Source organism: Mustela nivalis, assembly GCF_964662115.1.
Source record: "Mustela nivalis genome assembly, chromosome: 6".
NCBI classification, from domain to species: Eukaryota; Metazoa; Chordata; class Mammalia; order Carnivora; family Mustelidae; genus Mustela; species Mustela nivalis.
In genome coordinates, this window is record NC_139025.1 from 11,630,003 (window position 1) to 11,646,361 (window position 16,359).

A 16,359-nucleotide genomic window follows, 5' to 3' on the forward strand; every position below is an offset into this window, starting at 1 on the left:
CGCCTGCCGCGTGCTGACTTCCGCTTCCGGATGTTACTTCCCAGGCTCTCGCTGTTGAAGCTCAGCGGTCGTCATGGAGTTGTCGGGCGAGTACGTCGGGCTGGATGGGCAGCCGCAGCTGCTGCGGGTGCCCTGTGAGACGCCGGACGACGCGGACCCTTTCCAGGGCCTGCTGTCTGGTGTGGCCCAGATGAGAGAGCTGGTGATCGAGCTCTTCAGCCCCCTGGTACAGCAGGCAGCGCCAGACCAGGAGGCGGCGGCTCCAGAAGAGGCCATGGACGGTGAGCCCTGAGAAGGTGCTGGAGCGACAGGAGGGCGGGGCAGGGGAGCCCGGGGAGAGTGGCGGACTTGGAGAAAGCCTCGAGGGAAGAAGAATCCAACTAAAAATTGTTATCGTGTTATCTGGGCTGCTTCTACTTAAGCGTTTTCGCGACTCTTTCCATTTATGCCAAAGCGGGGAGGTGGGGGGGGGGGGACCCATGCTGAGTGCCTAGTACCCTGCCAGGCGCTGGGCTGTGCTCTTGGAAAAGAATGAATGAGGTGAATGCCGCTCAGTTCCTGGCCTTGTGGAACTCTCAGGCTGGTGGGGTTAGACAAGCAAACACTTACTACAGACTAGAAGTATGACCCCAGGGCCCTCAGTAAATACTGCACGCTCAGAGGACCCAGGGAGGCTTCAGAAAAGGGGCATGACTTTTGGGTTGGGGGTTGAAGGATGAAAATGAGCATTCCCCGGGTTGAAATTACAAACATGTTAGGGAGACTGCCATCTATCGCAGAATCGGTTATGAAGACGTCAGTTTAAGGAGCTCTAACTCCCAGGGACTCCTTTCCCCTATCCCATTTTAGAAGGCACAGTTTGAAAGGAGAAATGTGAAATTCAGGTGAATACAAAAAAAAGGTAAGGTACATTTTCTGCCCTGAGCTGAAGAACCCAAGAATTAAATTCTTGAGTCAGGACTTAATACCTCTGAAGAGGGGCTTAAACTGTACTGTACTGTACATTTTTTTTCCATCTTGACATTTACAGATAATGTGAACTCAGACCATTATACTGAGTGCAGACAATAGATTGGTGCCATGAATACGTTAATTGGATGTTGCCACCTACCATGAAAGTGAAGTCCTGTTTCTTGGCTCCAGAAGTACTTCTCTAATCTGTTGAAAGTGTTGTCATTGGATTATAGCTAGAGCCATTTCTTAAAATACTGGAAAAATAGCCGCCACCTATTCCATTAATGGCAGGTCTGTAGTATCTTTGTATTGGAGAACATGTTTTTGTATATTAAATGAAGACCCCATAAAGCTTAGGTTTGAATTTCCTTTGTTAAAAGTAATAGAGATTGAAGTTGTGCATTTTTGTGTTATAGGAATTCTATCTCAACAAATGTCCAAAATTTAAAAATTATTAACAATTACTAAAGAAAAGTGTTAGAACTCTAAAAAGTACTAAGTAGTGAAATTGGGTTACAAATAATCCAGTTATCAAATATGCAAAGGATCTGAATAGACATTTCTCCAGATGAAATATACAAATGGTCAGTAGGCTCATGAAAAGATGTTCAGCGTCACTGGCCATCAGAAAAATGCTAACGAAGACCACAATAAAAAACCCATCATACTTACTAGGATGGCTGTAATCAGAAAGAACAATAACAAGTGCTGGCTAGGTTGTGAAGAAATTGGAGGCCTTATACATTGCTGGTGGAAATATGAAATGTTATACCTTCTTTCGAAAACAGTTCCGCAGTTCCTCAAATAGTTAAACATAAAGTTATATGACCCAGAAATTCCACTCATTCCATTCCTAGTTCTGCACAAAGAGAACTGGAAACATACATTCACATGAAAGCATAATCATGAATGTTCGTAGCAGCACTGTTTTATAATAACTAGAAATTGGAAACAGCACAGAAGTCCATCACCTGATGTGGATAAACAAAATGTAGTGTATCCATCAGTGGAGTATTGTTCAACAATAAAAAGGAAGTACCAATAAACACTACAGTGTGAATGAACTTTAAAAATATGTTGAGTGAAGAGAGGCAGACAAAAAGGCCACATATTTTATAATTCCATTTATATGAAATGTCCAGAATAGAGAAATCTATGGAAGTAGAAAGTGGATGAGAGGTGGCCATGGCTAACGGGAATGGAAAGTGGCTGTTAATGGGTGTGAGATTTCTTTCTGGGATGATGAAAATGTTCTAGAATTAAATAATGGTGACAGTTGGTCAACCTAGGGAATATACAACAAATCAAGAAATTGTACACCTTAAAATTTAAAATCTATCATCACTTTTTTGGGAGATACAATTCATATACCTTAAAGTGAATTTTATGGTCTATGAATTTTATCTCCCCAAAAAAGTGATAAGAAATATTTCAAACACCAAAATTCTTGAAATCTTTTTAACCATACATACTTTAATCTGTTATATGCATGATTTTAACCCTCAAAGTTGAAATATCATTATCAACCATTTTAGCAGTTTCTTTCTTTGAACCACCAAACATATTGTCATACAACAAATATTTATTTTAAAAGGTGATGATGAAGATGATGCAGAAGATGAAAATAACACTGATAACAGAACTAACTCAGATGGACCATCTGCAAAACGGCCCAAACCACCATCTTAACAGTAGCTTTTATGAAATTTTAAAGGCTGCTACTATATCTGAATTACCACACAGTGACATTTAGGAAAGACTTGAGCTCTAATTTGGAAAAGCATTTGTTTTATTCCCCTAGGACAACTTTGTCAAAGAAAAAAAGTTTCTTCTGTTTCCAGCAAAGAAAGATACAATAAATGTTTAGAAATGAATCTGCTTTCTTGAATGAGAAGTAAATTTCAGACCATGGAAATAAAATAGAACACTTAATGATGTATAAAATCCTCTTCTAAGTTGGCAACTGAATTTTTATTGTTTTCTGCTTTTTAAACAACCATTGAATGAAATTGTGTGATGTCTACATCTTTTGGCTTCTGCTTGTTATAAAAAATACATGTCAGTTCTTGGACAATAACATTTGAAAGAACCATGTGATACGAGCAAGTGGTGAAAATTGGATATTAAATTTAAGAACGGTAGGTCTGTGTAAGAAGAAGGAAAATGGGAAAAGAAGTACTGAAGGAGTGAGATGAGCTCTTGAGAGAGACCCAAGGAAACCTAGAATCCCCACTCACACCCAATATTCAGACCTCCAGAGATGATATCATTCAACAAATATATATTTAACTTGTACCTGAAGAGAGCAAAGTTGGGTGTGATTTTATGCTGTAACATGTTATGTACATAAACACAGATTTAAGTCTTTAACTTAAACAATCTGTATTGACTATAACATAAGGTATTTCTCATCCTGTATCCACGCTTTGATTTTGCTTACTGAAGTACGATTGAATCCTTTAAAATACATATATATTCCTAAAATGTGTGTGTGTGTTCCTTTGTGCTTGTCGGTGGGACGAAGACATTTTTTATTTACTGTGCATGTTTCCTGATTCATTTATGTAGCTAAAATGCAAAGAAATCAAGTAGCATGCATATAAGGAAATACAAATAGTTACAGAATCTTAGAAGTAACCTTACAGGGGTGCCTGGGTGGCTCAGTGGGTTAAGCCCTCTGCCTTCAGCTCAGGTCATGATCCCAGGGTCTTGGGATGGAGGCCCACATCTGGCTCTCTGCTTGGCATGGAGCCTGCTCCCCGCAACCGCCCCCCCCCCCCGCCTGCTTGTGATCTCTGGCAAATAAATAAATAAAATCTTAAAAAAAGTAACCTTACATATTATATGATTTATTTCTGAAATGAATTGAATCTTAGAATAGGTGTTTGTCAGGCACCTGGGTGGCTCAGTCATTAAGCGTCTGTCTTAGGCTCAGTTCATGATTCCAGGGTCGTGTAATCAAGCCTGGCATCAGGCTCCCTGCTCGGAGGGAAGCCTACCTCTCCCTCTCTCACTCCCCTGCTTGTGTTCCCTCTCTCACTGTGTCTCTCCCTGTCAAATAAATAAAATCTAAAAAAAGAAAAAAAACTTAAAAAATTACAAAAAAAAAAAAAGATTACCAAAGTACTTTCCCAGTTACACATACTGAAGTCTATAGCTTAGAAGGTACATGCTATTAAGGAAACTGAATGTAGATACCTTTTAATCTTTCAATATCTTTTTTTTTTTTAAGATTTTACTTATTTATTTGACAGAGATCACGAGTAGGCAGAGAGACAGGCAGGGGCATGGGGAAGCAGTCTCCCCACTGAGCAGAGAGCCCAATGCAGGACTCAATCCCAGGACCCTGGGATCATGACCTGAGCCGAAGGCAGAGGCTCTAACCTGCTGAGCCACCCAGGTACCCCTTCATATCTTTAAAGTATTGTTTCACTTGGAACATCAGCCTTCCACTTAAGCCCATTTATGTAACCAAAGCAATACCAAATAGGGAAAAAAAAAAAAAAAAGGCAGCTAGAAAAGGACAAAGAGGGAAAAGGTATTTTGTATTTTCAGCACAAATAAGAATTACTGCCTTTTATAGATCTCATATGTACCAATCAGAGGGACCAGAGAAGTGGGCAAAGGAAGGGAATGGCAGGAACATAAGAAATCCACATGGCTTTTAATTGAAAAAAGGTGCTATTTCAAATAAAATCAAAGCCACAATGTAATACCATTTTTTACTTTTCAGACTAAAAGATCAAAAGTTTTGATGCAGGGGCGCTGGGTGGCTCAGTGGGTTAAGCCGCTGCCTTCGGCTCAGGTCATGATCTCGGGGTCCCGGGATCGAGTCCCGCATCGGGCTCTCTGCTCAGCAAGGAGCCTGCTTCCTCCTCTCTCTCTGCCTGCCTCTCTGCCTACTTGTGATCTCTCTCTGTCAAATAAATAAATAAAATCTTAAAAAAAAAAGTTTTGATGCAATACTGAACTGGAAAGGATGTGAGGGGTATACAATCCTGATGGTGAGAGTGTGATTTGATACAAGCTCTTTGAAAGCCAAGTGGGCACTTCTGTCAAAATGTTAGAGGTATTGTTCTTTGACTGAACAATTTCATTTATAGAAATGTATCCAGTGATAATAGCACACACATGCACAGATCTATTTACAGCACTATTCATTGTAGCTTCATCCTTAGTAATAAGACTGTAAAGAACCTAAATGTCGGGGCGCCTGGGTGGCTCAGTGGGTTAAGCCGCTGCCTTCGGCTCAGGTCATGATCTCAGGGTCCTGGGATCGAGTCCCGCATCGGGCTCTCTGCTCAGCAGGGAGCCTGCTTCCCTTCCTCTCTATCTGCCTGCCTCTTCATCTACTTGTGATTTCTCTCTGTCAAATAAATAAATAAAATCTTTAAAAAAAAAAAAAAAAGAACCTAAATGCCCACTTGCAGACTCTGGTTAAATAAAAACAGAACCTAAATGTCCACTCTCAAGACGCTAGTCAATTAAATAAAAATAGAATATTAATAATTTTGCATGACCATTTAAAAAGACCAAAGTGTAGCTCTGTGTATTAAAGAGCAATCTCTAGGATGTGCTGGTAAATGAAAACTAGTAAATGAAAACAGCGTGTAGAATGCTACTCATGGAGGATATTGGCTAGATACACATTGGGTATCTAAAAGGTTAGCCAGGGGCATGGGTGGCTCAGTGGTTAAGCCTCTGCCTTTGGCTCAGGTCATGATCTCAGGGTCCTGGAATTGAGCCCCACATCAGGCTCTCTGCTCAGCAGCGAGCCTGCTTCCCCCCTCCCCTCTCTGCCTGCCTCTCTGACTACTTGTGATCTCTGTAAAATAAATAAATAAAATCTTAAAAAAAAAAAAAAGGATAGCCAGAAATCTGCTGAGTAGAGGGGGTTGGGTTGGGAATAACAGAGACTTTTCACTGTACACTCTTGTTCTCTTTGCATTTTAATTAGCAATAATCACGCCACAGATAAACCTCATTGGCTACGATACTGCCACTGCGCAAAGCTTCTCTTTGCATTTTAAAGAAACATATTTTGTATTTTTCTACACAAATACAGAAAAAGTTACTGTTCTTCAAAAGTTATTGAAACTGTCAAATGATCTTTTAATTTTTTTATTTTATTTTTTATTTTTAAAAGATTTTATTTGTTTATTTGACAGATCACAAGTAGGCAGAGAGGCAGAGCTGAAGGCAGAGGCTTTAACCCACCGAGCCACCCAGGCACCCCGATTTTTTTTTTTTTTTAAGTAAGTTCTATGCCCAAAGATCCAGTGTCACATGTTCTACTGACTGAGCCAGCCAGGCACCTCAATTTTTAATTTGAAAAAATTATACTTTAAATTTAGTAAGGGTAGACCAGCCATATTAACAGTTTAATACATTTGTCATGTAAGTAATTCAGGGCAAAAATTAACTAATCTAGGGTGCCTGGGTGGCTCAGTGGGTTAAAGCCTCTGCCTTCAGCTCAGGTCATGAACCCAGCGTCCTGGGATCGAGCCCCACATTGGGCTCTCTGCTCAGCAGGGAGCCTGTTTCCCCCTCTCTCTCTCTGCCTGCCTCTCTGCCTACTTGTGATCTCTGTCTGTCAAATAAATAAATAAAATCTTTAAAAAGAAAAAAAAGAGGTTTTTCTAAAGCCGATGTGCCTAGTTTTAACCTTGAAAAAGATGCCCTCTTGCCAGTGCATTATTCTCAAAGTATAAAATGAATTTTATAGTGTTGCCCTAACTCTTCCAGTTCTCAGGTGACCTTTGGGATCAGAATTGCTCTATTTAAAGACATGTCCCAGGGAACAGTGAATACTAGAATGTAAGCTTCTATTTAAAAAGTAGCAGCTCACATTGGGGCAGCAACAAGGCTATCGGGGTACAATTTTAAATAGAAATTAACTCCAATGCAAAAAGAAAAACAGAAATTTACTCCAGTGCCACAAATTCTGCTGGAAATGGAACTAACTTCTCAAAACACATGATTTTAAGTGAGCCATTTATGGGGCCAAGATACTGCCTTAAACTCCAGAGTGCCCCAGTGGTGGGCTGTAGCTCTAAGAGGTAGGCATGACACTTGATGATTCAGAAAACTGTTATCTTCATGATTGTAACTTGAGAATTGCTCAAGACTCTAATCTCACCACCTCAAACCTTGTTTGTAAGTGTGGTTTATGTTTTTGGGTTTTTTTTTTTTTTCCTGCATGAATAAGGAACATCCCTAGACAACCAACATCATAGTTGCTGGCAAAAATAAATGGACTCCATTTAAATCTTGGCCTCAGAAAGACTATATCACTACCTGCTGAAACCTGAGAAAGCTTAACCACTAAACTTATCTTGAACATGTGACAGATGGGACTTTGCACTTAGTAGAAAATGTTAACTTTAACCTTTGTGTTCTCTGGAGAGCAAACCAGATTGCTCTGCAGTCTAATGAACGAGGTATTCAATGGCAGTAAAAATCAATTATTACTCATGTAATAAATAATTATGAGCACCTACTGTGTGCTAGGCACTGTTCTAGGCACAGGGTATACAAACAAGAGTGAAGAGACAAAATTCCTGCCCTCATGGAGTTAGACAAAATGTGTAACGTGTCATGTGATGTTAAGTGTGTGGAGAAAAACAGGGAAGGAGGATGCTTAATTTTAAACAGGCTGGTCAGAGGCAGCCTCATAAGGCTGACAACTGAGCAAAGGGTTGAAGACAGTGATAGAGCCTTGGCCAGGGCTGAGCAACCAGACAGAACATACAGAGTGCATAAGCCCTGAAATAGGTTTTTCTGGTACATTCTAGAATCAGCAGGAAGATCGGTGAGGCTAGAGTGGGATGAGGGGTGGACAGAATAGTAGAAAATGGTCAAGAGCCAGTTATTTAGGACTTTGCAAACCATGTTAAGAACTTTTGAGTTTTATTTTCAGTAGGGAAGCTATAGGAGGGGTTTTGAGAGAAGTAACATTTTAAAAGAATCTCTTGCCACTTGTTCGATAGACTTAGAGGGGACTTGAGCAGATTTTGGTGCGGAGAGAAATGAAGAGCTTGGTTTTGGACAGGTTAAATCTCAGATGCCTGGTAAGACATCTTAGTAAATGCCAAACAGGCAGTTGGATATCCAAGTGTGGAGCTCAGGAGATATGCAAGGTAGTAATATAAATTTGGGCACTTGAAGCCATAAACCAGGATAGGATGACCAAGGGGATTGAGTATAGAGATGAGAACTGGAGGATGTCAACATTCAGAAACTGGGCAGAGCCCCAGGGAGGAGCCAGCAAAGGAGACAGGAACAGTTGAAGAGGAAGAAGGCAAACCAGGGAGGAGTCTAGAACTGGAGTAAAATCGGGTAGCTGCTAGCCACATGTGGCTGTACTAATTAAAATTTAAAATTCAGTTCCTCAGTCACATTAGCCACATCTCAAGGGCTCATTTCATGCAGCTAGTAGCTACTGATTTGGACAATACAGATATAAAACAGTTCCATCATCACTAAAGCTCTATTGGACAGCAGTGATCCAGAAACCAACTGAAGAAAATATCTCAAGGACAAGGGGTGAGTCTTGACCATTGGGTGATGTGTAAGTGACCAGTGACCTCTTGACAACAGGGAAGTTTTGGTAGAGTGGGAGGCAAAACCCTGATATAATAATCTGGTTCAGAATAATCTGGAAGGGAGGAACTGGAGCCAGAAAATACACCTTATTCCTGAACTTGGCCTCTGGCAGGCAGCCGCCTACAGTCTACTCTGTATGATCATGTCCACACTGGACACCGCCCCTGGAGTGGAGGGCCTGATAGGCCCCTCATGGGACTCCCAGTGCTGCTTGCCCAGATCATCTCAAGCTGCCATAGGAACAGCGCAGTTGGTTAAGTGTCTGACTCTTGATTTCAGCTCAAGTCATGATCTCAGGCGAGATCAGGCCCATCAGGCTCAGTGTGGAGTCTGCTTGAGATTCTCTCTCCCTCTCCGTTGCCCCCCACTTTTAAAAAATAAAATTAAAAAACTGGTGGCATCTTTAAAACTAGAAAAGTAATATAGTGACTAAAGCTCCAAGAATTACATGTTTCTCCAATTTAATTATCTATTCTCTATCCTGGCACATTCAAAAACAATAAAATATCTGGCATATTTCCATGAAAAACACACAACAGGTTTTACTTCATTTCAGATGTGGTTGCAAATAAGGTGACTTATTAAGCAACTAGGGGGAAGAATTAAGCAACTAGGGGATATTAACTTTTTATTTCTGGAAGCAGATATTCAATTATGAATTCTGGGATGCTTGTCCTTTCCCTAAAATCCCTGAAGCACTTCCTATATTTCCATGTATCTAATCCTGTACTCACTGCTTACTGTACTGATGTAAATATGAAATCAATAACTTGATACAGGTTTCCTCTCCATCAGCTTAACCTCCTCCTCAACCTAATCACTGGATTAATTTCACCTTTCCCTCTACAAAGAATGCTTGGATCTATTAGAAATTTTTAAAGATTTTATTTATTTATTTGACACAGAGGGAGAGTGAGCACAAGCAGGGGTAGTGACAGGCAGAGGGAGAGGGAGAAGCAGGCTCCCCGAAAAGCGGGGAGCCTGATGTGTGACTTAATCCCAGTACCCTGGGATCATGACCTGAGCCGAAGGCAGGCTCTTAACTGGCTGAGCCACCCAGGTGCCCTGCTTTGAACTATCAAATAGCCACAGACAAAACAGGAATAACTCACAACTTGGTAATTAATTCCTAAATAATCAAAAACATTAATCCTGCAATCTGAAACTTAGTAATTACATTTGGAAGTACTGAATTACTCCCACTCTATTTTAATACTTCTACTACCAAGGCAATCTGCTCTTGAAAGATAGAGATGGATCAAGCACTTTCTAAATCACCAAATACTAAAATCTGAAATATAAAAGATAAAGTCAGGGCGCCTGTGTGGCTCAGTGGGTTAAAGCCTCTGGCTTCGGCTCAGGTCATGATCCCAGGGTCCTGGGATCGAGCCCAGCTCATCAGACTCTCTGCTCGGCAGGGAGCCTGCTTCCTCCTCTCTCTCTGCCTGCCTCTCTGCCTACTTGTAATCTCTGTCAAATAAAATAAATAAATTCTTAAAAAAAAAAAATCAGGGGCACCTGGGTGGCTCAGTGGGCTAAAGCCTCTGCCTTCCGCTCAGGTCATGATCCCAGCGTCCTGGGATTGAGCCCCGCATCGGGCTCTCTGCTCAGCAAGGAGCCTGCTTCCCCCTCTCTCTCTGCCTGCCTCTCTGCCTACTGTAATCTCTGTCAAATAAATAAATAAAATCTTAAAAAAAAAAAAATCAAAAGCCTCTGCCTTCGGCTCAGGTCATGATCCCAGGGTTCTGGGATCGAGCCCAGCATCAGGATCTCTGCTCAGCAGGGAGCCTGCTTCCCCACGGCCGCCCTCCACCCCTCCAGCCTACCTCTGCCTACTTGTGATCTCTGTCAAATAAATAAATAAATAATAAAAGATAAAGTCTACTTTAATGAATAAGAATTACTACTTTATAAGACAAGTGATAGACTCACAAACCTTGCATTATATCAACCATTTATGAAATTTTAAAAATTGAAATAATTTTCTTAAATCATTTTCAAACTACCACTGCCTCATAACTAATCAAATCAAATCAGAAACTGCTCAGTGATTCTCCTCAAATTATCCTTTCTTCTGCAAAGCAGTATAACGAGGTGATAGGGCCGGGGGATCTGAAGCCAGACATCCTGAGTTCAAATCCTGGCTTTTCCACGTCCTTGCTGTGTGACCACGGGCAAGTTATTAATTCCTGTGCTTCCTCTTCTGCAAAATGGCACTAGTACCAGCGCGTACCTGCCTCATAGCCTGTTGTGAAGAAAGATGGAAATCACTCAGAAAACAATGATGGCACTATGCATACTACTAGTTAAGTACTCAAAAGATGCCAAGTGATTTGGTTATCTGACCCTCACAGAAACGGGTATTTCAAGCTGCTAACTACTGTGGACAGTCCGAGCATTGTATCAAAAACTGTAGCATTTCAGTCACCAGACCTCTGGAAGAAGTAAAGGGAAAGTGAGATCGGTTACCTGGAGAAGGTTACCTGGAGATTACCTGCTGCTTTTGAGTTACAGAGGTACCTGCTCTTTCAAGTAAAGCTTGCTGTGGAATGTTCAGCCTTCCATTCTAGTCAAGTCAGACTTGAACGCTGAGGTTGTTAGAACACTTTTAGGTTGTCAGTAGCTCAGACGAGAAAAAACTTTCAATAATGCCATTTCCATCGTTTGGCAGGGCCCAGCAGACAGCACCGTGAAACATGTCATTTGTGAAAAGCACTGCAGGTCGGTGGTTAGGATAAAGGCATCATACCTCTCGCTCTGCTGCTTCCCAGGTGTGTGAACCTGAACAAGCAAGTTACTTTACTTCGCTACCTCAGTGGCTTTATCTGTAAAATCTGGATAACTGTTTTCTTAGGGTTGTTGAGAGGGTTAAATGAGTTAATTCTGTCAACCTCTTAGAACAGAGCCCAAAAGAAAAAGCACCAAAAAAGATTATGATTATTTAAATCTATCAGTGTAAAACACTGCCTTGGTACTAATGACACAACTACATAAAAATACATCTTGATCCCGCCCAGAAAAAAAAAAAAAGGAAAAAAAATCCTAAAATCTGATATTTCCATGTTTTAGTTCTTTGTATTGGTATCAGACATGAGGTAGTAAGTACAAATGCAAAGGAAGAAGCACACAGATCACATCTTCATGCAAATCACCTGTTGCCTGAAGACCTGAAGACTGGACCTTAGGCCAGAAAAGAAAATCAGAAGGATGCCAACTGGTAGTCTTTTAGAAGGGTGTCACACATCTGACAGGGACCAGACTAAGTATTTCCACTGAACACCTTGTTTCCATCCTCTATGTGTTAAGATTTCTGAACTTTCAAACATTTAGTTTCTTCCCAAGTAATCTTTTAAAAACTAGTAGCATTAATAACGCTGATAATGCTGACAGCATTACCAAAAGAAAGCACAAATTTTACTTATCAAGACAGCCATCACCTCAGCAATTTTATACCAATTTCTCACAAACTGGTAGCAAGCAAGCAGAAATAGTTGGCTTAGTTACAACACGCTGAATTGGTGTTTTAGTTTGAAGAATTCTAAAGCAAGCCAAGTTAATTGTATAAAATTTAAACTTTATGACCATGTTTGGACCTCTTTACATTAAGCACAATGGAAATGTTCATACTCATTTTTTTCCCCAAAGGAAAAATTTATGAATCATCACTATGTTGCACAGTAGAATAAAAATGGGAGTTCAGGTACTTATATTCAAGTTTCTAAAGAATGCAAATAACAGACACGATTTTACTTCCAAAATCTGAAGTCATCAACATGATTTTGTAGTACTGTATCTCAGGCTTCAACTTAAAAATTCATTATTATTCAGATAAAGATAGCCCCCTAGTCACACTTTTTAGAAAGCCTCTGCCCCACCACAACTTCCTGAGATCTGTGAAGAAACTGCAGTCTTGTGACCAGGCTCCATACGGTAGTGGCAGTTTTGTAACTGTAAGGAAAAAATGGTGACCGATTCTACGTATCAATCAGTTGTAGTCTGCTGATCTGATTAGAAGCCTTGACAAATGCCTGGTGGCGATTGCAAATGACTGCCAAGCATATGGGGATAATGCAGTAGCCCACTGTTTTGGGGTCAGCTCTTGTACAAGAATAAAGGAACAAAAACATCTGTAAATAAGGTATCAGAAAAATAACTGTCCAAAACCAAAAAGGCAGAGAGAGTAACCGAGCTTTCAAGGAGTGTGTCCATGTGGTTCCTTCAAGGGGCTCTTCTGGGTGCTGCTGAATGTGTTCCAAGGCCAGCCTGTTGTAAGTCTCATTGATTTCAAAAACATAGTAAAACGCTCCTGCACTTGCTAACAAATACAATCCCACTCCAATCCATCCCATCCTCTGACGGAAGTTCATCATTCTCCATGCTCTGTGCCTTCAAATTAAAAAAAAAAAAAAAAGAAAGAAAAGAAAAAAAAAAGTTAGGGTCTAGTAATGCTGTCATCGCAACGACTCCCCATTAGTGCATTTAAGGTTTGAAATTATTAAATTCACATTTCCTAAGAAATGTAAACAATGCACAGCTTGTTGCTTTATGTAATAGTTAAGAGAAAGTAAAGTTTCAGCATATACTGAAAGTGCTTTTTATGTAAGCCCCACAGAATAAATCAATCTCTGTATCCGGCTTAAATAGGTCCAGCACACCTTCCCTTGAGAAACTGGAATTAAACTGGTTTTCTAAGGAACACTTCACCATTATGGTCCAAATAGTTTCTGCCTTCACAGTACTGTTTTGGACATGAACACTAGACTCTACAAGTCAAACCGATGTCGGAGCCCCCACGTTAAGACAGTAACTCTTAAACACTTACAGTGGTCCCGAAAATCTTCCTGTTCCCACGGCAAGCGTTAAAGAGTCACTCAGTTCTGAATACTCGGGTGGTTTTGGCATTTCAGAGAAAGCCACCATAAGAGAAATCCCCGGGGTCACCGGCTGGGAGAAATGGGAGCGCCGCCAGCCTGGAGCACAAGCTAATTGTGATTAAGCACAGCGTGACTGCGGCCAGTCACGCGGCGGCCCGGCCCCTGTCGCTGCGGCCGGAGTCCCAGCCGGTGTCACCCGGGCCGGGCCGGGAGGCTCCCCAGCACCCCCACCCCGGGCCTCCCCGGCAGCCGGCCCCGCCCCCCGCCGCGCTGCAGCGCCGGGCGACCCCGACCAGGGCTGCGCGGGCGGCGCCGGGCCCGGGCCTCTCCGCCTCGCGGCGCCGGGAGCCCAGAGCGGGGCAGCGGCCACCGGCCGAGCCTGCAGAGACCGGCAGCTCCCGGATCTCACCTTCCTGTCCCGTTTGGCCCGCCCGCCCGCCGTCCCGGATGCAGCCACGGTCGGGACTTCCGGCTTGGGCCGGAAGCGCGCGCCCTCCGCCCCGTCGCGACGCCGGGCCGCCTCCCAGCGCGCGCCCGGGCTCCGCTCTGGCGGGGACGGGGGCGGGAGCTGGGGTTGCGGCCGCGCGGGCCCCGGCGCTTCCCTTCACGTGGGCGGCGGTCCGGGCATCTTCGGGGCCGCTCGGCCCGGCCACCGGTGCCTCGCGGCGGTCAGTGGCGCGGCTGCGACGGCGCGGGCCGCCATCCCCCGGTGGCGCCGAGTGCTGGAGAGGCCGGCCTCCCGCGGCGCCGGCGACGGTCCGGGGCGCGGACACTGGAGAGCGGCGAGGGGCGCGCGAGGCCGCGGAGAGGGTGAGACGCGGCTTGTCGCAGTGGGGCGGGCCGGGAGGTCGTCCTCCGGTGCGGGGCCGGCGTCACTGACCTCTGCCGCTAACGCAGCTGCTTTGTGCTCGCAGGCCTCGGGTCGGGACGTTGCCGGCGCCCCGCGGGGGTGCCGCGGGGAAGCGCCGTGCCTCGCGGCGGCGTCCGTGCCCCGGCCGGACTCGAATGTCAGCCCGTTGTTCGGGGCACCATGACGCTGAGGCTCTTGGAAGACTGGTGCCGGGGGATGGATGTGGACCCTCGGAGAGCGGTGTTGGTTGCCGGCATCCCCCCGACCTGCACGGTGGCGGAGATCGAGGAGGCTCTGCGGGCCGGTTTGGCGCCCTTGGGCGAGTGCAGACTGCTCGGGAGAATGTTCCGGCGGGATGAGAACAGGAATGTGGCCTTGGTGGGACTGACTGAGGAGACGTCTCATGCTGTGGTCCCTAAGGAGATACCTGGAAAGGGGGGTGTCTGGAGAGTGATCTTTAAGCCCCCAGGCCTGGATAATGAATTGTTAAGCAGATTAAATGAATTCTTAGAGGGAGAGGGCACAAGGCTGGGGGAGCTGACCAGAGCCCGTGCATATGGAAACGACCCTTCTGACCTAGGCCAGAACATGATCCCAGAGGTGCAGGCCCCTATGTTGGCCCGGGCCTTAGAGGAGGCTCTTCAGCCTGTTCTGCAGTACCTGAAATACAAAAAGCTGAGAGTGTTCTCGGGCAGTAACCCTCCAGAGCCAGGAGAAGAAGAATTCGAATCCTGGCTGTTTCATACTACTGAGATGATGAAGACTTGGCGGGTGTCGGATATGGAGAAAAGGCGGCGATTGCTAGAGAGCCTTAGAGGCCCAGCATTTGATGTTATTCGCGTCCTCAAGACAGACAATCCCTTCATTACCGTCGCTGAATGCCTGCAGGCTCTTGAGCAGGTATTTGGGGTGATTGATAATCCTAGGGAATTGCAGATCAAGTATCTGACCACTTACCAGAAGGATGAAGAGAAATTGTCTGCTTACGTGCTAAGGTTGGAGCCTTTATTACAGAAGCTGGTGGAGAGAGGAGTAATTGAGAAGGATGTTGTGAATCAGGCCCGCCTAGACCAAATCTTAGCTGGAGCCGTGTGCAGAACCCTTCGCAGGAAGCTGGCCCTGCCGCAGGGTGGCCCAGCCCCTGGCTTACTGCAGCTGCTGGAGCTGATAAAGGAGGAAGAGGCAGCTGAGGAGGAGGAGGCCCTTCTCCAAGAAGGGCATTTGTCCTGAGTCTTAGGCAACCGGGAAGGGAGAGCTGGCAGCAAGCAGAGCATGAAGGTAGAACAGTGCGTGTCCTCATGATAGATGTTGATCAGTCCCTTCCTTGCGCGGCCAAGGAGCTCATTCTGTACAGTTCTCTGTCTAAATCCTTTGTCATTTCTGGGCCTGTTTCGTGTCTCCCAAAGGTGTCCTAGACTAGGAAGAATGTAGTTCTGCACTAGTATTTATGAATATAGATTTACTCCTGTGAATTTATCATACAAAATTGTACAGAGGGCCCGTCGCTATGTATGCATGTGCTCTGAGAGACGTTAGCTTATGTAGTGTGCAAGGGTAGCGTGTCTGGTGTGATGATGTATCAGAGGTAGTTTTTAGGTGTGTATTGCCCTACGTTTATTATGAAGATACAAGCAGTGGCTAAGATACTAAGTTATTTTCCGTCTGAATCACAATTCTGTTGATTCTGTACAGTCCAAATCAGGCAGGATCAAATGCTGAGGTTGATAAGTTTGCAGCTGTCACCTCTAACCCTGGATTTCTGATACATGTCATCAGAACATCTGGTTCTGAATGTCATTTTAATAGGTGTTATAAAATGATGTATGTGAACTTATAAAATAAAGGAATGCTGATACAATGACCTTTTTAAGATGTTTTATTTATATCAAGATTCCAAGAGAGATTTCATTTGAACAAAGAATTCCAAAAGCATAAATCTGAAAAACACTGAGGTTACACAATCTTAGTCCCTTGGCTATTTTCCTCTTAGGGCCCAGTGGGTAGAGAGTAGTTTTTTTCTTTTTCTTTTTCTCTTTTCTTTTCCCCTTCCTTCCTTCCTTCCTTCCTTCCTTCCTT

The 16,359-nt window shown here is 43.8% G+C and overlaps 3 protein-coding genes across 4 annotated transcripts; 2 read left to right on the plus strand and 1 right to left on the minus strand.

The window, feature by feature from the left end:
- Positions 1-73: 73 nt before the first annotated feature.
- On the plus strand, positions 74-3,438 carry GON7 (GON7 subunit of KEOPS complex; the record flags this gene model as incomplete). Its single annotated transcript, XM_082733340.1, has 2 exons — positions 74-281; positions 2,549-3,438. The coding sequence occupies 2 exons, from the start codon at positions 74-76 to the stop codon at positions 2,641-2,643; spliced, it is 303 nt and encodes a 100-aa protein (XP_082589466.1). The 3' UTR covers positions 2,644-3,438.
- Positions 3,439-12,112: 8,674 nt separating this feature from the next.
- Positions 12,113-13,940, minus strand: LYSET (lysosomal enzyme trafficking factor). Of its 2 annotated transcripts, none has more exons than XM_082736272.1 (2): positions 13,843-13,940; positions 12,113-12,945 (listed from the first exon to the last, which is right to left on the minus strand). In XM_082736272.1, the coding sequence occupies exon 2, from the start codon at positions 12,927-12,929 to the stop codon at positions 12,534-12,536; it is 396 nt and encodes a 131-aa protein (XP_082592398.1). In that variant the 5' UTR covers positions 12,930-12,945; positions 13,843-13,940; the 3' UTR covers positions 12,113-12,533. The 2 variants fall into 2 exon arrangements, with proteins under 2 accessions (XP_082592398.1, XP_082592397.1); XM_082736271.1 differs by lacking the exon at positions 13,843-13,940 and adding an exon at positions 13,382-13,667.
- Positions 13,513-16,141, plus strand: MOAP1 (modulator of apoptosis 1; the record flags this gene model as incomplete). Its single annotated transcript, XM_082737590.1, has 3 exons — positions 13,513-13,527; positions 13,577-14,243; positions 14,348-16,141. 3 exons carry the CDS (start codon positions 13,513-13,515, stop codon positions 15,511-15,513), a joined length of 1,848 nt encoding a protein of 615 aa, XP_082593716.1. The 3' UTR covers positions 15,514-16,141.
- Between the last annotated feature and the right edge of the window lie 218 nt (positions 16,142-16,359).